This window comes from Accipiter gentilis, chromosome 9, assembly GCF_929443795.1.
Source record: "Accipiter gentilis chromosome 9, bAccGen1.1, whole genome shotgun sequence".
Lineage (NCBI taxonomy): Eukaryota > Metazoa > Chordata > Aves > Accipitriformes > Accipitridae > Astur > Astur gentilis.
This window is the reverse complement of record NC_064888.1, coordinates 26,795,737-26,821,455: the sequence shown is the minus strand read 5'-3', so window position 1 is coordinate 26,821,455 and position 25,719 is coordinate 26,795,737. Positions and strand designations below refer to the sequence as shown.

The 25,719-nt window shown below is 36.5% G+C and overlaps 1 protein-coding gene across 2 annotated transcripts in view; it reads right to left on the bottom strand.

The window, feature by feature from the left end:
- Positions 1–7,640: 7,640 nt before the first annotated feature.
- The window catches only part of DNTT (DNA nucleotidylexotransferase), a 96,045-nt gene continuing 77,966 nt past the window's right edge, over positions 7,641–25,719 (bottom strand). For both annotated transcript variants that reach the window (XM_049810476.1, XM_049810475.1), the window contains one exon: positions 7,641–7,887. In XM_049810476.1, coding sequence (XP_049666433.1) covers positions 7,801–7,887 — 87 coding nt within the window. In that variant the 3' untranslated portion in view covers positions 7,641–7,800. The remainder of the gene's footprint in view (positions 7,888–25,719) is intronic.

The following is a 25,719-nucleotide window of genomic DNA, read 5'->3' as shown; positions in this document are numbered from 1 at the left end:
GACAGCTCTGATGCTCATCACTGACAGTCTTCGTACCTGTCCAACCCTCCATTACATTAGGAGAATATTTATTCTCTGTTCAGCCTTTTTTCTCTTCAAAAGCTTGTAATTCTTGATTTGCTAGTAATTTTGTATGATCATTAAACTTCAGTTCAAATGTTTCTTGGAGGCATTTTTTTTGTGTTTATTTATGGTTTGTAGGCTTTAATGTATAGTCATTTATCATCTAGTGCAGATTGTCTTAGCAGCCATCTGTCACTAAAATTCATAGTGGTGTGGCCAACTCATCTACACTTTCTTTCTCACTTGGGTGCTTTTGAAAATCTTTCCCTGTAAACACACATGTACTAGAGAGACTTGCAGCATCATTTTTTAAATATATAGTTCATTAGGCCCCATTTATTTGCATCCAACAGAAATTTGCTTAATGTTCAATATCCCACTTTCTGGTCATATGCAGTCAAAGGGAAACTCTGGGTCCTTCAGGTGAGTAGGTAAAGAAAGGGGTTGTGAGCCCCTTCAATGGGGAGCAGGAGAGCACTTGTTCTGTGGTTGAACTTTGAGTTCTTCAGATACATGTCCTTTTCCCCTAATGAAGTCAGATCTAACTGGGGGCAAGGGGCGAGACAGAATGGGAGAGAAGTATCCACGTTCCTTCTGTAATTCTGACATCTTTTCCAAACAGATACTGATATTTGTGGTATTTGGTTTCTTTTTTAGTGTTGGTATCATGAAGGATTCAAATTATGTCATCCATCATTTGTCAAGAGCTCTGCAACAGCTACAGCCCTGCAACTAGTCTGGAAGGGTTTCCAAAACAACCACTTCCCACTCACATAACACCAACACAAAAATACTTACTAGCTGCCTATAACATACTTAAAAGCATAGTGCAAAAGTCAAAAGGCACCACACTATTTCTCTGATACCTTAGTTTAGTTTAAAACATAGAAAACCAACACATATATCATAATGTAGTTTAAACCAGAGCATAAGGATTTCAGGATCACTGGAAGCAGTAGATCCTAGCTATCCCACTCAACATCGTCTCTTTGATTTTTGCATTTCAGAGTAGGGCAAAAGCAAAATTTTCTAGCCATTGCATATTGAAGTGTAGGATTCATAGAATACAGTTATGGAAGCCACAGGACCATATGGTCTTTACCAAAAATTGAACACTTTCAGACTTGTATCATCAGCAATAGTTTCCAACTGCAGAAACACTCCTACCTAGTCACACAATTACATAACCTTGTCAAGTTCCATTTTTGGAGCTGTATAAACTCCTGAGCCTCTCTACACAGCTGTGAAGACAATTCCAAATCACCTCTCTTTTAGTGGTTAGAAATATATAAAGATTCCTATTTTATCTTCTAAACGCTGGGATAAGGTTTTTATTATTTGCTCTTTTTTCCCTGATGTTGCAACCAGCAATTTCTAGGATATAAACTACATGTCCCCTAGCAGAGAAATTACCTAGTCTTTGAAAATGGAGACCTTGCTATTTTCTATTATATCTTAATGTATAGCTTCCTGAAGAGAAAAAGACACTGAAGTTGACAGAAAACTTAGGATAATTTGGATATAGTGTGTGTATATATAATACATGAAATAATGTATTTCATGTAATATAACTCCTGCTAGAAAGGCTTTCTTTATTTAATAGAAATGCTTCTGAGTTGGTTTCATATAAATGTTTTTCCCTTATAACTTCAAAAATGATGGCAAAGGAATTGGGAAGCTTTGCCATTTCTAAAAACCCCTTTGAATTAAGATGTTGATTTTGGAGAGAATGCAACACAAAAGGCAATATGCCATATAGCAGTATTCTTTGCTGCACAGTCACAAAGGAACTAGAATCAAATGCCTGCCACAATTAGAAAAAAAAAAAAAAAAAAAAAAAAAGAAAAAGTAGCCTGTTTTTCAAATAAGTGTGTTTACTTACTAAAACACTGCAAACTGGAAGCCTCCGTACTTACCCAACACATGATCTCTCTCCCCATAGTCAGTCACCAGCTGCAGGTATGATTGATCCTGATCAAGCAAGTGAGAGAACATTTACCTGAGGCACTTGGGATTCTGGGATATGTAGTTCAGTAGCCCCCACAATGCAACTCGTATGGATTGTCTGTATTACCAGTAGTATTTGAGAATACTATTCGTTTGGAGGCATTAGGCGAAAAATAGTGTTAGATTTTATGGGTTGCCTGTAATACACATTTATTGAAGAAGTCATTAAATATATTTTTAAATTAAGTATTCTGAAGGTGTTTGAACAGCATTCATGGAGGAAAGCCTCTCCTAGGTATGATTTGACATTGTGTGTGGTGATACCAGAACAGAGAACATTTGGCTTTAGCAGAGCACCTTAGGCCAGGGTGGCACAATGTACATTTTCACTGTATTCCACACAACCTTCAAACAAGGAAGTGACCACACAAACTGAAAGAAGCAAAGACCAAGGAGAAGATGAGGGACAAATAGAAGCTGATGAATAGTTTGTGAGGTTTGTGTTTTCAATATTTGATGCTTAGGCTGGCATTTATTTTGGCCACCACAGAATCACATTCTAGCTACAAATCACTGTCATGTCAAATACAGGAAGGAGGAGCTGACATGGCAGAGTGAAATGGAAATGTGGAACAAATGGTCCATGTAGACAGATTTGGGAATCTAAGTATCAAGAGCAGGAACTCCTAGAGCAACCCACTTTGTAGATACCTGAGCAAGATGTGAGGCCACACATGCACAGTAGAATTATGGCAGAGATATAGGACACCTGAAGACACTTCATTTCCCCATTCAAAGATCCACATTTTTAGTTAAAAATAAATAGACCAAATCCAGAGTTAGAATTTGACACACCTAATGTATGATACCACAAATCATACAAAACAAGCTGTAAACAGGCACGAGACAATCCATCCTAAGTAAATTAGATCCTAAAGAGGGGATAATAACCATGACTGTGAGCTGATCTTTTTTCCTAAGGAGCATCAACAGCTAAAACAAGTTACATCTGATGCATCCTGATTAAAATAAAAAGCACTTAGGATATCTACACAGCAGGGGCAAAGATTGCTTGGTCCTCTTTGTAAAATGAAACAAAACAAAACAAAGAGGCTTAACATGTATACAGACAGAGATCAGCTAATTAGCTATTAGCTGAATTTAGAAGTGGATAGCTCTGAAACTCTGACTCACCTATAGCTACACACATGACATTTTTATGCATACGACCCCTATTGGGCCCTTAAAGGCAAAGCCAGCAGCACCATCTTCTAGCTAGATTGACAGCAGTGCCAGCAGAAGCTTAACCTCTATGGAAGGTTTTCAGAGCTCCCTGTCTTCATTTGTTTATGTGACTTCAATTAACCTTTTACACCCAGGACTTGATTATTTTAACTGCAGTTGCTGAAGGAAACTGTATCATAGACAGAAATAGCTGTTCAAAAAGTGAAAGAATACATTTCATACAAACGAATAAGATGGTGTCACCTGAGAAATCCAAACAATTCTGGCCATAAACTATAGAAAACACATTTCATTTGGGGACTATAAGATATGCAGACCTTTGGGTTTGTTTTTTTAAAGTTCTGGAGTTATTTATGTAAATTAGCAGCAGTTCTCAGGTTTCCAGTAATTTCCAGAAAGTCTGTGTGGCTTCAAGTTTATAATGACAGCTGTATGAATATTTAGGTTGCCTGGATGTGCAATCTTGTAGAGCTGTGTAGATACAATAAGCTCTTCCTTTAGTATATTATACCACATAGATTCACTGATGATATTAACTACATTATTACCCACCAATCTAAATAGATATATTTCATTGCTTTTGCCTTAAGGGATTTGTAGGAAAGCATTTGTATATGCATTTGGATTTGTTTATTTGTTTGTTTTTTAATGACTACCTTGTGCTGCCTATACAATATATGTCATACCATGTTCGTCACTGGAAATCATTGTGTGGGGTATTTGACAAAACACAAATTACCACAAACCATGAAATAAATACAGTGGTTTTCTTTTTAACTTTTGTATGTTTTTCCCAGAGATAGAGTCACTGATCAATTTTAGAGAGTTAGTATGTAGATGCTTATAAAACCAATGATCCTTTTCCTCTTACTACTTGCCAAATTGCCTTGGCATAGAAGCAGGGGAGGAGGGACAGGCATTTTAAAAATCAGCCTCCAGGGACTTTACAACTGAATTAGTTTGATATGATTTGTGTCTGATGAACAAGTTACCAATAACCTATCGCTTTATTTTCCTCTAGGTGCTTTAAAAATAAAGTCTATTAATCATTCCAGCAATTTAGGATATATTAAGTGCACTGATCTGAAATTCTCTCTTCCCTTCTCCCTATAACAAACATGTCTGTTCTTTTTACAAGTGTTTGCCCTTTTCCAGGCCCCCAGGCCTCACCTGTCCTTCATGAGTTCAGAAACATCATTACCGTTAACTCCAACAGTTCCACCACACTGTAGGGAGTTTTCAGTATGCTCATGGATCCAGATATGCTCAACTGATAAAGGTTTTATTTCCTTTAACCTGTTCCACCCCAGTTCTCCTATATGACTTCTGTCTTTTCTAATTATAGTCTCAGTTGACTAGCATCATCAAGAACCACTGAAATCATTACAAGGCTGAGACTGTTCAGAATTGTAGGACTAGATTTAATTGATACAAGAAGAACCATGTTATAATTCAGAGATTATTTACTAAAAATTGAGTTTGTGCTTTTCTGGCTCTGCCATTGCATGCACGATGAGTTTGGCTAGTGCTATCAGGGGTGATCCTGCATACAGTAGCTATGATAGTGACTGGGATATCAGCTTCTTCAGCAGAGGTGTTCATAATAGAAGCTATCTTCTTCATAGTCAAACCACCCTGGTCATCTAATCTGACCTCCCATTTAACAATTCCATAATTTTTGATAATACTCGATCCAGTGAGTAATCTGTAAGATGTATTCTAACAAAAGTTCACAAAAAATCGAGGGGGAAAAAAAAAGAATAAAGTGATATTCTGTTTTCTTCCAGTCTTGAAGGAGCTGACAGAACTTGTGTTTGGTATCTTCTCCCCCACAGGTGGTATAATTATAAGTGATCCATAGGCAGGCAAGATGGGAGCTATTTCTTTATGTGGAAATCAGAATGTTTCATATTTCCTCTGTGGCTTGAAGTATGCAGAAACAGCAGAACTGGAATGTATAATTTCTGATAAATGGTGGCCAGGCAGAAAGAATATTCAGATAAGATACCATAGCTTTTGTTCTCTTCCACTAGGACTAAAAAATGTCATTGCTACTTAAGTGTCAGCATCCTGATGCAAAACACAGAGAAGGTGCTTCATACATCAGCACAATAAAGTAGGAAGCAACACCAGTGCTTTCTAGTTAGAGCAGTTTAGAAAGTAGCCTTATATTTTCTGCTCAGTTAGCAAAACTGCACTTAAAAAGAATGGTTTTATTGGCACAGGCAAGAATAAAATTCCATGCTGTTATTACATTTTTCTACATCCCTGACTGAGGTTGTAGAATAGTTTACGATGCAGTCCTCTAAAAGTCCATTCCTCAGTTGAAAGGAACCAGTAAACAAATTCAGCATACTTTTTCTTAGTATCAAAACTGTCATGTAACTATAACTGTAAAAAAAAAGTCTTGCCTTCATTTCTACTAATGGCACCAAATTAGGTTTAAATTACGGATTTTAAATTGCTTGTGCCATAAAATTAGGATTATCACAAATTATAGAACGGATTCATAGAATAGCATGCATTTCTTGCAGTAAGTCTGATAGAGCCATTCTTGTTTAGCTTTTGTTTCAGGTTGTTTGCTAAAGTTTAGGAAATCTACCCACTACCTGTGAGCTAGATGGGTGTATGTATAGAATGAGATCCTTGTAGCAAAAACTGAACCTTTGCTCTGAAATAGCCTTCATTTTCCTGCAAACACTTTTGTGCCTAATCCTGTAACATTTTAGCCTGGTGAATAAATGTATTAAACTGATGAGAGCATTTTTTCTTGAATACAGTAGAGGAGATAGAATGTGGGGTGCATAAACTGTATCCTAAAAGATCTGGGCAACAAATAAATAGAATTTAATGTGAACTCATATTTTCAAAGTGTTTTTATAGTACTGAGTCTAACCATGATAATGAATGAATACATTTCACAAAAATACAGCTACTACCTATTTTAACAACCAGGAATAGGTGATTGTGTATAAAACTGTACATTAGAAGTTTCATTAATACTTGTACTATCCTGTCTACTGTACCAGGCAAATCTTCCTTTGGGGAAGCAGCTTCTCAGAAGTTCCTATTTAATTTTCTCTTACCAGCAATCGCTTTGGCACTTGCACTTCAAGTCATTCATCCTGTAGTTAAGCACTGTATTTCTAAACCTTGGCATATGTTTTTATGCATGAGTAGAACCTTCAAGTCTATGTTGCCATGGAATATTGCCATCATTTGAATATGGGACACCATTGCTGTCAGTCATAATTTTTGTTCTTGGCCCTGTCGCTGCCATTCTCCCCCTGTCATGCCAAGATGTGAAATCAGCCTCAACAGAGAAAATAAAGTTCAGGTTTTTAAGAGAGAAATTTTTTTGACCAGTCTTGGTGTTCTTAATCACCTTTATTCTACAAATGACAAATTAATGGTCAGTAAGTAACTTCATGTCCTAAAGCACTAAATGCCCTTGTTCATTAAAGAATAAACGTATTACAAATTCTTCATTATCATTACAGTCACAAGAACTACCTGGGAATTTTCTGAAACCAAAATATCTCATAGGATTACTTTTATCAGAAAGTCTCTCACATCCAAGATGAATTTGTGACCAAAAAGAGGGTATACCATTCCAGAGCAGCCAATAGACAAACAGCTCAAGTAAACTTCCATCTCAATGCATATATATATACTAATAAATAAATTTCCATCTATATAAATTGAGCATACACAATTAAAAGCTTTCAACTTAGAGCAGGCACCAGCCTAACAGTTAAAGCAGCTGCTTTCATGCAGGTTATGATTCAAATTCCTGAATGAGGACCATCACATCACACAACCTGAATCTTCTTTAGTCCAAATGAGTACTCCAAATTTATAGTACTTTTTCCTCACAGTTGAAGATTGCTACTGAGTTATTCCACTTTTTCTTTCCTTTCCTGTGAAACATTTTTTTAACTCTTGTTGAATTCTCTACTTGTTTACAGGTTTTGTAGCGTGGTACCCTACCTGGAAAAATATTACAATTCAAGCCTCAACGTGCTGAGACTGCCAGACTAATTACTGCCTAGGTCATTAAGCCTTATATACAGTAGCAATTTTATATATGGATTCAGCAAAATACTTAAGAAATTCAGTTAAAGATAAGCATGCATTTCAGTAATTTTTGGACTCAGCTCAAATATTTTGTATTATTTAGGTATTGTCATAGCTGACAGCATTTTAACAAGCAAGTATTGTTCACAGGAATGTTAAATTCCTATCACAAGCAAAAATCTCACCAGCTTCAAGTCGTACCCCCCCCCCCCCCCCCCAAACAAGCTCTATCTTGTCACTCCCATGTAGAAACTTCAAAAAATAAAACAGAAAAGATTGGAAAGGGTTCTGAAGAACTTATACTCTTCTAGCATATATAATGGCTTCTAACTAATATATATTTAAAATCTTTTAGTTTTCATAGAAACAAGTATTTATCTCTCTCTCTCTCTCTCTCTCTAAATCAGACCACAAGATAGGCAGAAAGACCATTGATGTCAACTGATGAATGTACACTGGCAAATCATTTTAAGCATTCCTTTCCCCTGGTTCGACATAGTCCAAGCCAAGATGTGCAAAGATTTCTTCCTCACTTCCAGCTTTGAGAAAGATCCTCTGTGAAAAAAAAATAAAAAAAAAAAAAAAAAAAAAAGGAAGACAATAAGGGTGTTAAAAGGAAATTTCAATTGATGTTTTCTGCTGTTTAAAAGGAATTAGTTTTTGGCAGTTCTACCCATTGTATCCTCTCCAGAATACAGTCTTCATTAGTATGCTGACCTTGAAATGTGAAAGCAAGTTAAAAAATAATTCTAATGTTGCTTGATGCTTTCAGTTCTAATGATAGTTTACAATTCTTTGTTTTGATTTATTTTTTCAAGGCTCTGTGCACAAGTTTCAGGACTAGAACTCAGATAAAACCTACATTTCCCTTCCATGAGGGTCAACACCTTGACTTTCTTCATAAAAACATCAATGTTTTTTAAATTAATATAGTAATCTTCTCTATAAATGCTTTCAAGCTGATTCAATGGTTACACTAACTATGTATAGTCAAGCATTAAAAGCATCATTGCTTTCCAAATTTCTAAAATATACTTATCTGAAAAGACAAAATATTCCATCTGGAAAAACAAGCCCAAAATAAGGGATCAACAACTGCAACTTTTTTTTTTTTCTTTTACACACACACTCCTAATGAAAGTTTTACAGTAAAAACTAGTTTTGTTTTTTCATATTTGCACTTCTGATAATACAGGATAGTATTCTTGCACAGGAACCACCCACAAGCCTACCTCCCCTAAGATGACTGATACAGTAAAGCTTTATGAATTCCTTTCATCACTGAAGTACAATATTAATTAAAAAGGCTGCTAAGGTAGATGAATATTAAAACAGTGAAACCTCACCATTTAGGGGAGTTTGGACACAAGAAAAACTAATTTCTATTGGAAAAGAATACTTAATAGTTCAGCAGTTCCGGAGTCATCTGAAGTTAAGTCTCAATCCACGTTCATCTCTGAACAATCTCAAACTCCATTGTCATGAAAACTCCAGGGTTAAAGTTTCATAATCTGGATTTACTTTCTACTGTGAAAGCGGAGATGCTGTCCAGAGAATTACCCACTGATGAATTTCACTGAGTCAGGAAAATCACTGAGTACCATAAAATTTAGGGACATTTGTATCAGCACCTCTGCTTTCTCAGCTGCCAAGCGGAGTATCCAGGAGGGCTATGCTGTCCAGCATACCTATGGGAATGGGTCAGGAAAAGCAGTCCATAACCAGATCAGAGCAGTCCCAGGGTATGCTGGAACAACTTCTGGCATGAGAGATTCACAACTTTTCCTTCTTTTTCCTCTGTGTTCTCTCCTCCTTGTTTTCCTTCACTCCCTGATCTGGATGGTGCTTCCCTGTCTCTTACTCCCGTTGAGGTCACATAACTCAAGGCACCAGAAAGCAGCAGGTAGGCAGATTACTGGAACAGGTAGATCTTGTTCTTGTTACTCACACTTCACTCTTTCTCCTTTCAACCCCCCTGTTACTTAGTCAGCAAAGAAGATCAACACTGGTAGGAAAGACTTGGTGATGCCGCTTGGCCAAGCAGTATGGCACCAGAGCATGTGAAGGCTACATAACGCAGTCTAAGCTGCTGCATCAGTAGAAGGAAAGCAGAAAGAACAACGAGCCAGAAGGAATGAGCAAAACCACTGAGCCCAGGGAAGCCTCATGCCACACCTGAAATATGCTTGTGCATCACCAGTAAAATTCACCTCCTCAGCTGGTACCTTCTGGCTTATTGTTATTCTCCATCAGTCCCATTCTTTCCAGTGCCTGATCCAATATCTCAGTCCTGTTAGGAGCCACAGTTTTGCTGAGGCATAATGAAGAACTGAACCCCTAAAGTGAAACGTAACATCAATTGTCCGCTGGACTCAAACTTCATTGGGGATTCAACCAAATCAGAAGCTTGTTTCCATTTTAGTGTAGAGGTATTTGAAATTTGAAGCTCTAAGTCCAACTCTACAGAAAAGGCCCATCTTTTGCTGATGCTATTCAGCTCCAACAGCCAGAATAGTTAGGCTCGCAGCTTTCCTAACAGCTATTTTTCAATGCCGCAAAGCAGAATGAAAGCCAGTTTAACTGTGCTAGAAAGGTTATGAAGACTAAATTGGATGGTAGAGGTTAGATGCTCCTGAGTGAATAGAGCCATAGGCCATCAGTGTTCCCTTGAGCTTGGGAGGACAGAATATGAGGTTCTGATTCTGCTCTTCCAGAGTTTTCAACCAGCAAAATAGGTATTGAAGAGCAGTTCTGGCTGATATCCTCTTGAAATCATCCAAAGTTACTAAGTCATTTATCTTTCTTAGCAAATTATTGCTATATGGTGAAGTAATATGGAACATTTTCACTATTTTATTTGGAGACAGTTCATCTTTTATTAGACAAAAACAATCTTAATAGGCAAATAAATTAGAGTCAATGGTAATTATGGCAGCAGGAAGTAATGTGTTCTGTTAATAAAATATATTACAAAATCAGAAAGTAACTTCTAAAGTTGTATCTGTTTCTGTAATATCCTGTATCAATATGTACAGTGCAGTCTTCACAAATAGTGTCTTGCCATGCTCAGAAGCTACTTGCTTGTCGTACTAACTCTTCAGCATTTATATTCCCCAGATTTGTATTTGCAGAACTGTCATGCATCCATTGCTCTTTGCCCAAACCAAACCCACTGAAATAAAAGTTTTCACGCTAAGGTCAGTAGACATTGTATTCAGCTCTACTGTAAAAGCATTGATTTCAGGCAGTGATACATTCCATATGTATCAGAGATCTGTTATTGGAGTGCACAGTAAAAGTACTTAACAAGGTATATGAAGCTGTTTACACTTTTCCATAATGAATTCCACTTATATAAGACAATTTGCATATTCAAACACACCACATGAGAAATTTGAGGGAATAATTTGGTGCATTGCTTCAGGGATATTTTTTCTTTTTTTAAATCAAATCAGAACAAACATGGTATGCCTTTTTGCTTTGACACCTGTAGTGAAAAAACAGTCTTCAGTTTTCTAAAGTATTTTATCCTCCACCATGAAGTTCTCAGCATATGAATATTTAGCCTCTGGGACAGTGCCCCAGACAACTACAGAGCATTGGCTGGAGCATGAAAAGCTGAAAACAACCACATATCCATAATGAACTGACAGCTCAAAGTTATGTCTGCAATAGCAAAGATTGCTTATAAAGCATAGACAAATAATGTTCCTTTTTCCTAGGAAGTTCAAATGTCAGATTCTGGAATAAAAAGAACCTACCAAAAACTCTGACCAATGGAAAACTGATCCTTTTTCATATAGACAGGAATAGAAAAAATGATACGAAAGAAGATATTGAACAGAATAAAAGAAAAGGAAGGATGACATTGATAGCTGTCCATTGGCTAACAATATTTGGGATATTTTGTTCCCAGAGTATGTCCTGGGAGGACAGGATTTTAGGGATTTTTTTTTTCTTCTTTTTCTTTTTTTTTTTTTTTTTTTTTTACTATTACTAAGAACAAGAGAGGGCAATCCATACCCGTACATTACTGCAGAAAAGTAAAACAAGAAAAAAGATCTTACACTTGTAGACAGATGTTATAGATACTCTTTAATAGAAGCTCTTCATATCTCTGGGACCCCAAATTGCATCCCATTTCTTTTGTTCTGTCACTTTATGTTTTTCTGCAAGCAAAACTCATTTCATTTGCTTGACAGGGAAAATTTCTAATACAAAGTATCTGATGCTGAATACCATTCTCAGTAGCTACAAGCCATGTTTCTAAATGAATCTCTAGCTGATATCTGCCAACTGCTTTAGCAGTGTAAGTGTTATTAATGTTAATCATAACCTGTGATTTTCCTTCTTTGTCAATCTATGCAGAGCTTATACAGTGATGCAAATTTGATTATTGCATTCACTACTGTTCTTTCTTCCTTTTTCCTTTTCTTTTTGCTCAAGAGAAGTAATTAACTCCTTGCCGAGTTGTGATTTCTTTTCAGCTTCTTACTAATATTCAGCAGATCCAAGACGTGCCCATTCAACATCAATCAAACTTACAAAAACAATGCTCTGGAGCAGCTGGTATCACTCTGCTCTTATCCCATTTAATCAATTCTGTTATTTCAATGGATGTAAATATTACATTTGTGGTTGCAAATGACCATTAACTACACCTAATGCAGAACAGCTGCCATCCAAATGTTTTCTTATGTGAACAGCTCCCTCTTATTTTTCATTTTGGCATTAATGATCAATAACACTTTTGATGAAAGAGAAGCAGAGAGTGAAGGCACAGAGCTAGCACTGCTTGATGATATCCTAACTAGCACTGCCAAAGTTCAAACAGATGTTATACTACTGTTGTCACTTGGTTTCATCGCACATTTTAATATGACAAAGCCAGCAAAACAAAACCATTACTCAATAAAGTAGAGTTCTAGTTTTAGTTATACAAATCAGCATTGGCCAACAGCATGTTTCTTTTGGGGGACAAATACTGATTTTACTGATTTTGTATATAGGGCATTTAAATAATGGGGAAAAGTTGAATGCACTGGAAAGTACCTCAGACCCCTTTTTCTCTTCCATTTTTGGAGTAACTTCATGTGCCTCTAACCTACTTCTTAAGTAGTTTAACAAGTAGACTGACACTACACATCAAGATAGGAAACCTTAAAATATGGTTAGCAATTTGTCCAGTAAAGATGCGGAAGAAAAGATCTCAAGAAAGCAGAGATTACTAGACATTACTGTGCACAAATTCTTGATTTTCATAACACAAAGGATCTTGCTATTATGTGAAAATTTAGGCCACTGAATATGCACTGTTCATGTATTAAGCAACCTGTACTTTCAGTGAGCCTAGATAAATCCTTTAGGCTGTTGAAATGAAAATATACTGCTTAGACACCCAGTCCACACTTGCCTCTGCTGTGGCCATCCATCTTCCTTTCCTCTGTTTGGTCAGGAAGGAAAAATACTGCAGTGATAGCAACCTCCTGACATTGCATTGAACAAAACTCTACTTTGCTGAGGTTGCTCACTCAGGAGACATAGAAGCTGTCGTTCTGCCCACAACTGTTCCGCCAGCATTGTGTACACAAATTTCCTGAAACCAAATCTACTCATGCTCTCCATCAATATTAACTCAGCCTTCTTGAAGGGCACACATTTAATCAGATTACAAGTAGGCTCATATCATACTCTTTATTACCAAATAGTTTGGTAATAATAGTGCGTTGCAAAATACCAAATTGGGTAATCTATAATGATTGAGTAATACTATAAATAACTCTCAGCCTGTCACTGTGGCATTTCATTATAGTTTTCCCCATCTCGAGATGAACTTAGGAAGTTAGTTTGAATACAAGTACCTCAAAATAAAAGCCTGTAGGATGATGTAGATAGTATAATTGGTGAAATGGGATTTAATGGTTCTGAACCAACAGAATCTGCTGGAGAGCAAAGAGCTGCAGGTTTGTATGTATAACATACAACCCACTGATCTGAAGGTGAGACATGGTAGAAATTTGATTAATTTCCTTCTTTAAAACTGGAATTAACTATGAAGTTTCCTAGATGATTACTGGCCCAACTCTACTTTACACATTATTTGAGCATTTATTCTTGAATAAGTCATAGTAAAATCATGCCCTTTCAAAGACCAAAGAATTTCCTTCCATATGCTATTTTTCCTATTCTTTTCATAGTGCTGACTTTTATTTGGTCTGCAGCTGTAATTCAGAAAGAATGTAGTCACACTCCAGTGGATTTCATTATCCTTTGGAAAACTATGACATTGTGTAGGAGGCACCCTCCCTCCTTTTGCAAAAGTCCCTGAAGGGCCATAATCATTAAGGTTTGTCTGGACTCCTTCTGACATACTGTTTCACCAAATAAATTGGGGGGGGGGGGGGGGGGGGGGCAGTGTGGAGTGGATGACACGGAATATTGCCAACAGTATCTTGTTAACAAATTACAAAACTGTTTGATACAACTTTGCTTCTAGAAAAGTATCTGGGAACGTCATTAAAATACACATTTATTCTAATCTTTTCCTTGTATCCTGATGATGTTGCATGCTTTAAAATGGCAAACTCTTACATAGGGTAGTTAGGGATCTTCTCATCTAATTTTTGTCTTCTCTCACTGATTTTTATATGGTGTTTATCATGTGACTTCTATTCACATCAGTTTAATTACCTTAATATTTTCTTTCCTTTTTTAAATTATTAAAATGGAGATATAATGGAAATATCATCATATCTAACTTTGTACTATTTCCAGTATACTGAATGATGAATATCAAGCAGTCTAAACCCCCATCACTTTACATGTCTGGAATTATTACAGTGGCAGTAAACATGACAATGATAAATGAACAACAGAAAAGAAGAGGACAGACTGTCATTTGCAAACTCAGAACTTAACTGTTCATTGTGCTTGGACAGAGTCCATTCTAAAAATTAGTTTTGTGGGTAAACTCAATTGTATATGAATGATGGTAACAACAGGACTTGCTTAATCAACCATAGTAAAAGATACTATAATGCACCTTAAATTTGTCTTACATATGTATTTGTCACTTTAGTGACATCTTCACATGTCATCATTTATGCCAGGTCAATTAAAGATTTTTAATTAATGATACATGGGACCAATGCAGAGATGATGCTATTTACATTGTTTGCAATAGCTTCCAAGGTGTGAATGCACTTCTCTAGATATGAAAGGCCACTGCATTGAGTGAAGCAGTGCACCGTAACACCAAAGACCTACAATTTACAGAATATATTAAGATGTCCTATTAGATTAAACGTGCAAAGCTATTAAACTGCTCACACTCCCTTTTTCTCTGATTCCATTTGCTCAAATAATATTTATACTCAGTAAAACAATATAAATAGCTGTTAATTAAATTAATAAAATGAACTTACAGGAAGAATTGTGAAGGCAGAAACATAAGTAACCCATCAGGTAGCAAATACTTTCTACATGATTAGCAATGGTAATGTTCACATATGTTTACCTGACCTGAGCATTACCCTATCTGTTCTCTGCCATGGGGTATTTTTGCTCGAACAAGTGTTGATGCACCACCACTGGACACAGGTCACACTAGGACTGCAGACACTTTTAGGAAGACGCTACTTTTCATAAATCAGCCTTTTATAATGTATACCTCACAATGTGAGTATATATTTCATTATTTTATGATTTATGATTTTCTGACTATATTGATCTAAACTCCTGCATACCGTGCTGAAGATATTCAGCTCAGGAGGGAGTCTGATCATTGCATCAAAAATGTCTGCACGATCAAGTGTCCATAAAAAAATACATTGAAGTCTTTTTGTCGTAACACTTGCCGCAATTCTTAGATTGACTGCAGCTATCTTCTGTACTCAATACTCATACTTTATTGAGTTCAGAGCAAGACTCTGACAATAAATGGGTATAGCATTAAATTATTTATCATATGCGAAAATGTTAGAAATAACAATAATTAGAAATAAAACAAAGAAGTTGGAATAGGTGCAAACAACTGTCACTTTTATGGAAGAATTTCTATCAATGCTAAAACAACCATTGGTGAAATTTTTCTTAAAAGGTAGCAGTAGTACATTAAATTGTTTCTTGATATATGGTTATTAAATGTAATATGTGACAATAGCCTCAAGCAGCTTCTTGTAACCCACAAAAGACTGAGGAGAAAGAAATAAATAGACATTTGAAAGCTTGAACTAGTCACATTTTCATTTATTGTGTGATCAGAATTGCAAGGAAAAGAGTTTTGGGGCTTGCGCTGCAAAATTCTTTAAAAACAGAAATGAGATCTGCCTGAAAGGTAAGAGAAAAATAAGGAACAAAGAGGACAGAAGGCAAAAAATATGTTGTTATCTTACCTGTTAAAATTTTGCAAAAAAACTATTATATTAGAAAAGCATGCATCTTTCTGGCTCAATTTTATATGAACAAGTTCATATGATTCAGTAATTCAATTCTGCTGCATGGATTTTGTCAACTAGAAGTTAAAAGTCCTTAGGCAAACACCAAATGGTTTATATCAATATAATTCCAGTTGTTTCCTATTTTTGAGAGTTAAATGTTAGTTCCTGTGACTGACAGTACACAAATTCAGTAAGAGGAGAAAAATAAGTTCTCAGTGCAAATTTAAAGACGCTCCAGTGCTATAGGCTTTTTCATTTGACTACAGTGAGCTGCATGGATTTCTGGTAAACCTTAGCACCTAAGCCTCATGAAATCATGCGAGTTCACTGCTGCTTTTCACCTAGGAAACCTGCTCTGCCTCACTAGCCCGAATATCTCCATTAGCTCAGAACCAAAAGAAGACCTGAAAACACTAAGGTCACAGAAAAGTCAATCTCTGGCAAGGAAAGCATATTTTTCAAACAAAAAGCCGAGTTCCAAGGCCATCCACTGAATGCAGGTGTCTAGGAATTCTTGAATGTGACAAGTACAAGGACCACAGTCAAAGAAACTGAGTCAGGAAAGCCCAAGAGAAGACAAGACAGACAGGGAGAACATATGTTGTGTTTCAGCTATGCACTTGCATCTTCTCTCAGAAAGGTCACTTGGAAGAGAGGTAATCAAATTATACAGACTGATTGATGAAAAATTATCCAAATTCACTCCATGGCACAACTAGTTGGATGTTCTATTTATTGACAATTAAGTTATTGCAAGTCCCGAAATAAACACTTTGAGTTGATTATATTCTTGATCCCCATCAACTTCAATTAGGTTTATCCTGAAGTCATAAATATGGAGATGCTAGTAATATTTTCTAAAAGTAAGTAAAAAAGAAAGGAGGAGAGAAGGACAAAGGGGAGGATGTCAGTAACAGACTAGCAAAAGACCAAAAAAACGAATGGAGGAGAATGTCATCGAGTGACTTGACATGACCTGCTAATGGTGCCTCTTGTGCTAACACTTCTTACAGTACTGAACCTGCTGATGAGCTTCTGCAGTTCTGCGCTTTCTTACGGAGAATAAGTGCAACACATACAACAAGTTGGGGAGGTAAAACTGAAGAAAATAGTGAAAAGAAATTTTCAGTGGAATTTTAGTACAGACATTTCTGGATTGTTTTTTCACACTAAAATTTCTAATAAAATTACTCAGAACACTTTACTCCAACCAAAATTTACAGAACCATACAAATCTACTCCAACCACCAGCCAGCCAAAAAGCAAGAACGAAAGGGCACTTAGAATAGAAAGCAGTGGAAAGAGAAGGTGGGAGAAAAGCAATAGTCTAGATAAACTTCTTAGGGTGTCAGTAAAGCCATGCAGCAGATAGAATAAAAAAAATATTAATTAACCTGTTTTTGTTTTATCTTAATGGATTTCTGAGAGAGTGGGTTTCTGAGAGGAAGGTGCAGGTAGTGCCTGCAAAGTGACTCAGCAAGAATAGCAGCTGCAAGGGAGGGTGAGGAAGGATGTTGCAAATTTAAAGTGTTTCAATCACTTCTTGTTCAAAATTTGTTTACTCACGAAAAGATATTCCCACTTTCTCCACTATCAAAACCAATCACTTTCTGGAGTGGTTTCTTGCAGACAGAGCTTATGAATTAACTGGGACAGCTAATAGCGCTGAAAGGTATAAGCCACAAGGTTTGAGGAAAGGAACAGATTTCAAAGAAAAGAAGTATTTTGCTGAGGTTATTAACACGGGCTTGTGTCTATATTTGAATTTACTAACCTAAAGACAAGCAACATTACTTGATTAGTATGATTTATAATAAATACAAGAGATGTGAGTGAAAGCTAGCCTCTCTCAAGCATATTTCCTTAAAATCTTCCCTGAATATCTAACTCCAGCTCTTACAATGTAGAATTTGAGTCATTGAGCATCACCCTAACCAAGACAGCAGGCTGTGATTTTATTTTATATGCTATATGTCAAAAAGGAATGCACGTGGTAGTACATAGAGATGTTTACTAAAATAACTGACAGGAGCCCAGCGCTGCCATCAACACTTAAAAAATATTGACTTCAGTAGCAGAGTTTGGTGATATCAATGTTTACCCACAGGGACTATGATTCTATTTTCTTTCAACAGCTGGATGTGCGCCTCCTCAATCTATGTATTTATGGCCATCGATAAATGGGTGCAGACCCTGCACCAGGGTTTCCATCTGTCATTCAGGTCTGTCACATTCTGTCATGCAGCCTACCTTCAGCATTGCAAACTAGCTCCACTCCCTTTTATTAACTTCTAATGACCAATATGAAAGCATACTTCGCAAACGCTGATCAGGAAGCCAGCTATTTTCTCTTCCTTCTCTATGCTACTGTTAACTTTACAAGAATGAAGGTTGTACATCTTTGGTAGAAAACATAAATCTGCTCAGAGCTTCAGTGTAGCAAATAGCTTTGCAATTTTACACGTTACAGACCCAGAATTGTGTAAAGCAACTGTAGAGAAAGTGTTACAGAAGATCCATAAATTCCTGCAATATACTGAGCAATATGAGGCTGACTGCTTTCAGTCTACAATGAAAGTATGGGAATACAATGTAACATCAATCCATAAAATGGTGGCTACTTCTCTGAAATCATTAGCTGACTCATTAGGGTAGACAAAGTGCTAACAAGAATCATTGTAATCAGTAACTTTCACAGCGAGCTAAATGGTTTTATGGAGAGAGAGGGGAGGGAATAGAGGAATGGAAAAAAAAAGTCCAACTAAAGCAATTTCCAGATAAAAATGCATACAATCCTGTCATTATATAAGATGTTTCAAATAATTGTATTCAATGGTTATCTTGTGTAGTATGAACACTGTCGGAATGTAACATGGAAAAATGAAACTTCTCCATGGTCCTGATATTCATACTGCTAGCCAGCCTGAGAGGGACAGCATCTTATTCCATCACTAGTCAGTCAGACAGCATTCTCAGAATAAGACAGTGCTTGATGAAAAAACACAAGAGAATCAAGCCCTAAGGAACTGTGTAGTAACTACCCATTAGTATACTTTACTCTGAGTAGTATTTATCTTCACTATGGTCAACACACATATATATGCTATAATATCTAAGCATCTATCTTCTAGTACTTTCCTAAACAATAGGACTAACAGCTTTTAGGTGTTTTTTTCTTCCTTGTTTTTCCCAATCTTTTCTTGTTTGGTTGGGGGTTTTTTGAGAGAGAGGTTTTGTTTTAAGACTGGGTGTTGGTGATTTTTGCTTTGGTTGTAATTAGACATTTTGCTAAATATTTATGCTATGTTTATGAATGAGACTATCAACAGTACAAACAATTTCATGATAATTATAGAACATAAATGCTGAAGTACTAATTGTGCTAGAAATGTGAAGTATTTCATCAAGTTCAATAATAATATTCCACAGCACTGTGTAGACACTATGCATTTTCCTTTTGATGGTATCATAACGGTTTTCAGTAGCAAATAACCTGAAGTGCCTCTGACATTATATTATCTCCAAATGTAATTTTCATGTTTAACTGGTATTTTCTGTAGTAATATTCACATCACCATGCCTACTTTAAAATAAAAACTAATCTGTTCCTAATCCAGCTACAAATAAGATGATAAATAAATCAGAGAGAAAAAAATGACTCTTTGAAATGACATTACAACAAACCATGATTGAAAAAGCAGTATTACAAGCATTACCCATTGACTCAATACCCTCAGGCAAAATCATGTGTAATGGTATTGATGCAAAATAGTGCGGTGGAATTTATTCTAATAATTCTGGGCATGAATAATTTTTGAAGGTAATAGAACCCAGACTCATAAATTCTCATTTCATTTTACCACTGGACATGTCCTTTGCTTTTAATCAGAAGTACCATACTCGAATGTTTCTCTTACAACTACTCTCTAAATCTAGCTATAGGTTTAGTCATATTAAATTTCTGAACAATAAGAACTATATTCACTGAGAAAAATAGAATAATCAGGCTAATATTAGGATATTCTAGGCAGTTATCCTATTAACTATTTCATAACATGGAGTAACAAAATACCTTCAGGCCTTCTACATGCAATCTAATTACTACAAGTAGCTTTGATGAAGGAGAAAGAAAAAGCCCAGTGCTGATGAGCTGACACTTTGAAAAATAAAATATTAAAAAACATTAATATTATCTGTTGACTTAGCTGAACAAGCATTTTTTTATTTGCTAAAATATAGTTTGTAAACAAGACCATGCTATGCATAAAATAGAACTCTTCTCTGTTTAAAATTACAGATGTGTGGTTACTTTGTTGCAAAACAGTACATAGTTATGCATCCACTCTCCCACTACAATTTTAATAATTAAAAACTTTCCACAAGAAATAAAGAGTATAATACACTACCATCCAGACGATAAGAATGTTTTCAGTTTTGGGTACACAAAGTGAAGAAAAACTTGGAACTTCCTATCTGAAGGAATAGCACGTTGTTGTAAACAAAACCAGAAAAAAACCTTATTGTCCCCTGTAGTTCTCTGACAATCTGTGCCCTATCACAAAGTCCTTAAAAATATTAACAGGGATTACTTTTCCACTTTATCTGTACTTCCGCTTTGCTTTAAGTCTATGTTATTTACAGCAGCTTGAGCTTGTCAAATACTCTCAAGTTGACTTATTGTATTTGTCTTTATAAAGCTTCATATGAATGAATGAAACAAGAAAAATGCAGAATCCTCAATTTTATGAAACACAGTTGAGTGTAATTCATATGGGATTATTATAAACAAACCACTTCAAAATAACTTTAATGAGATTGCAAAATCAACGACCTGCAATTTAAGAAATCCCAGAATGTGGTTGATTATATTTTAACCTTAATTCTGTTTTCCTATGTATATGCATAAAGACTTCTTTTTCTTCAAAGAAATACTGCTTCCTTCAATTCCTCTGAAGTACTTAGGCTTCTTTCACTACGCAGGAAATATACTGTGCCACAGGGCTAACAAATATTTGCTGACAGCCCTGGCAACAATCTTGGGTTGCAGGCCAATGTGGGATCAATCAGTCTTAGCAAGTTGAGTTTTTACAATCTGTATCTGTTCTAGCTCCCTCTCTTCCCTACTTCCCTATACTAAATTGTAGCCTTCATCTCTCCCCTCAGATTTTGAATGTAACTTCAGGCTCCACTCATGCCATATCCAGAGTAAAGTGAGATAAGCATGGTTTAGTCAGTTACTTGGGGCAATTGAAAGTTTACCCATTTCTTGTTGCCAGCTTAGAGCATTAGCCTGATGAATGTAATTTATTTTTTAGTCCATAAACTTCCACTCATATCTCTCCTGTCATTCTTTTTTCGTGCCCCTTTTCAGCTTAGCCTCTTCAACCAACCCATATTCTTTTCCACAGTGCAGCTGCTAATCAAATATACCCTTTCCTTTCCCCATCGCTTTGTCCAGTCGCTCTGCGCTTCCTTATCAAATCTGTACATCCACCACAGACTTCCCATTCTCACTCCCACTCTGTAGTCCATTTTCCTTTCTGGCCCTTGGCTCTTTCCTTTTCCAGCTTCCTCTTTACCTAGCTTCTTCCCAACTGATTTCTTTTTTATTTTAACAGAAAATCTGAGACTATGTTACCTGCTTCACATTCAATAACTTACCCAAGCATACTGATTGAATAATTGAATTAAAACACTTGAAAATGGTTGGCTTTGTACTGCCCTAGACATTAAAATGAATAAAAATATAGTCAAAATATTCTGGATCTGCACCTACTTATGCATTTTGAGAGCTCTCTCTTTTCATTAGCAATACAGGTTTCACTGAACTGTTCAGAAAACACATCAAGCAAAGGAAACAACAATTAGGTACATTTATCTTTGTGTTAGATGTACAGCTTGCTATTACAAAGGCATTAAATTAGCTAAATATATACATGAATTACACGCAGACTTTGAAAAAATGAACAATCATATGGTATATGTGAAACATTTAAACTGCTAAGAGAACACTGGGGAGAAGCACACTTTGGAAGAAAATACATAATCATTTTTTAATTTACCAAGAGGTAAGAAAAGTATATTATTTTAATTCCTAACTTTTAAAAATAGACCAGGTGCTAAAAGAACAAATCCCTTAAATCACATATGCAATTTCCACTTTCCTGAGAGACAGAGAGAGAAGAATTGGAATGTAATTTGAAGTACGTGCATCTGTTTACAATGACTCAGTGTTTAATTGTAGTAATGATTGTATGAACAACTGATCACATTGGAAATCAATATTACAAACTTTGGATCTTTATGTTTACTTTAGCTTTAATCCAGTCATTACTGCAGACATCTAAAGCAAACTCTGCAGCTGCAGTATGTTTAATTCATCAAGATGTTCTCAAGGCTGACTATCTCACTGTTATAACTTCATAGTTTTAGAGCAGCATCTGCCAAAATAAGACTATAACATGCAGTTTTTAAAGAATCGTAAAAAAAGTCTCTTTAACTGTGCAAGTAAACTTCTGCAGGCATCTTTTCTCAGTGAAAGGTAGTGTGGAGTAAATGTTCTCAGATGACACAAGAAAACTAATTTTGAGACTATAATTATTGAATACACAGTCAAAATGTGTGAATATTACACATCTTTACATAATAAAATGAGGCCATAGAATCACAGCCAGCTCTTCTTCCCAGTGATACATGTTTTTGAGAAATGACGTATTGGGTAGTGACAGAAAAGAATCAATGCTTGGAAAACAAAGGTGGCTTTTTATTAGGAGACCTGTTTATAAAGTTCTGGAAAGTTCAGTAACAGGCCAGCCATCTGCAATCAGTCTGGCTTCGTCAGAGCTCTTTCCATCCTCTAAGCCAAGCTACCACATGAACATAACTTTTCCGACCAATGTGGTCAATGTCAGGTAAGACGTTTTTCAAAATAAAAGTTACTGGCTAAGTGGCATGCCAGCAACAGGGACTTAGACTCAGCCAGAGAAAAATTTGAACATCGCAGGGGAGGCTAGAAGTTCAAGTATGTTGCCAGGCATGACTGAACGGGCTGCTGCTGCAAACACCGTGTTTGTCTGTGAAGCAACTACTTGGGCAAAAGATGGGTAGTAGCAGAACTCAGCAAAGTTACATACACCCTTGAGCCAGCTCATCAAAGCATTACAGTCACATAATAATCATTTACCTGGGCTGTCATCACACCTTCATTTGGCTTCATATATGCAGAGACAGACAAGGCAAGCCCCGCCTGAAGAGTCAGTTAAGGATTTTCCTAAATAGAAATGCTTTCTGCAGGCAAGTAATTAAAGTCTGTGCAACAGTGATCTTCAGAGTGTGGAAGAAATCCCAGGATAAATTTCCCCTTTCATGCGTATACAGGTTTCCCAAGGAAAACTTCTCTTAAAAAAAACCAGTTAGGAGCACAGGGTTTTGCTATTTTCATTGTAACTGTACAGCACTTAATGTTTTGCAAAGCTGGGTCCCGTTATGAAGTTTTCAGAGCATCTTGTGAATTTACTATTCAGAGCAGTTATATAAACCGCCTCTCTCGCTATTCAACAACTAAATATCATTTACTGCCATTCAAATTCACACAATAGTTTTTAAATGCAAAATTGTCATCAGTCACATACAGTCTTCTGCGTAGAGTGTCATATTTTTCCAATATTTCTTTAACAATAGAAAACGTTAAGGCAGCTATTTCCCATCTTAAATTTTCATAGGACATAAAACTAATAACTGCTTTCTGCTCCAATGATTCTTCAAAATAAGACTGAGCTTGTGCGCCTCCTCTTACAAAAACTCAACAACCTACAATGTTAGTGCAAGAACATTCATATGCTAATAATTTAATCAATCTATTATACCCTAGGAATCCCAGCTACTCTTTTACAAAAAAGCAATGCTAATTATTTACATCATTTAATTTTGCTGCCTTGAACTGCATAAAGTAATAACTGGACTTAAAAGTGACTTTCTGGAATATTATTGTGAAAACATACGGGGTTATATAAGATAAAAAGCTAAATCTGCAAGACAAATCCAGCCCTCAGATCCCACAACCAGCTTGAGGATTTCTGCTGGGTAGCGGTGTGATAATGGTGCAAAAAGAGACACTTTCTACATGGCCACGATGCAGCCGTGAAGCTGTTCCATATGCCATCCCTAGAAATCTCCCGCCACAAAACAGAAATAGAGAAAAGTACCTGCAGCAGCTTAATGCATCCAGCTCATTCCACCTCTCATTCAGCCTATCTCCCACATGCTCGCACATGTGCTCAAAAGATAACAATCTGAGGAAACATATCATTCAGAACTTCGGGCATGGAGCAGTTGAAACTAGTTCCTGTTTTATGCAGAGTCTTCTCCCACAAAATGGGAAGTGCTCACAGATCAGACACTGAATACAGCAGACTTCTGCCGGGCTTTTCAGTTCTGAGTAACTGCTGAAGAGCAAATGGCATCAAGAATAGTGAATACACCTTGAATGAAAGGCGAGAGCAATAGAGAATCCCACTACAGCTGAAACTGTGTGAAGTACGGTGAGGAAGTTTTAAACATCTTTCTTTACTGTGGCTACAAGGAAGAGTTTTCAAATAGTTACCAAAATATAAAAGCAACCAAAAAGAAGCTTATTTTCTGACAATATGGGTTCCAAAGTATTCGGTAATGGTACTAGTTTTAAATTAATCCAGATAAGAGAGTTTAGTTAGGAAGTAACAGTAAAAAAGGTTGGTAAATCCTGCATTTTAAAACCCCAGATTTATCCATGGCATAAGTGGTAGGGCTGGGCTTTGCATAGCACAGTAAATCTTTCAGAAGCATCTTTTGTACTTAAGTTTGGGGCATCCTCACACCAAGCTCTACAGAGAAACACGATATATGGATACTGCTGGCTGAGAATCACTGGAGTGCAACCTCCCAGTATTCCCAGAAAAAAGACAGTTCTAGGGAACAATATTTCTACTTAACACATGTATAGCCCCACAAACATAATATCCCGTTGCCTTGTGAACAGATCTGTTCAGCAAAACACTAATGAATTTAGTTTTGTTGTAATTTTCCTACTCACCTAAACCTGGGTGTTACATAAAAATGATATAACTATCAAGATATTGCCCTGAAAAAAAAATAAAAATCCAATGGAACCTAGTTTACCAGACATTTTTAAAAATCTAAGCCATTTAAGCTCCTGCCAGCTTGCCCATCTTCTCAACAACTTGCTCGACACTTTAGTGGGAGTTCAAATAAGTCATTGTAATTCCATCAGAGCCAGGATCCCCAGAGCTTATCCTCCATGAGCCTGAAGCAGCCAGCCAAGCTGAGTGCCTCAGAGCTTGGAGCCCCAAGAGCTGTCTGAGCTTTGGAGGGTTGGAACAGTCTGGTCTATGGATTGTTTCCAAAGTTGAGATTCCAAAACATTTACCTTTGCAGAAAGTGTCAATATTTTGAATTTCCCTCTGATTAAAAGAACAAGCAAATTTTGAATGATCAAAAGTCTTCATTAAGCATTTATTCTTTCTCCTAGTTATAGGGAAAGGCAAAATGCTGAGTGATCAAAATTCTTCATTAAACCTAGTTTTTGCCACGGTGGTTAAATACTTATCCTTACTGTACCTTTGCATTGTGGGAATTAGGTTTTACTGTTGGGAAGCAAGATCAAGGAAGGTTAAATGACCTGCTTAAAACTACAGAGAAAATTTGGCTACAGTGTGACCCGAGTTGCAAGCTATTAGCCAAACCTCTGCACCACCCTCCTTCCTCAGGCCACATCACAATATGTATGCTCTCTTCAGCTCACACAATTGTCACTTCATGCTAAATGTCAAAATTCCTTCTCAAAAGTTGCCTTTTCACAAGCCAAATCAGCATTAAAAGAGGGATGAGAGAACAGGAAAACCTGAAATTTGTTTGAATATGCCCTCTGATGTCACATGTCTGAACCAGTACA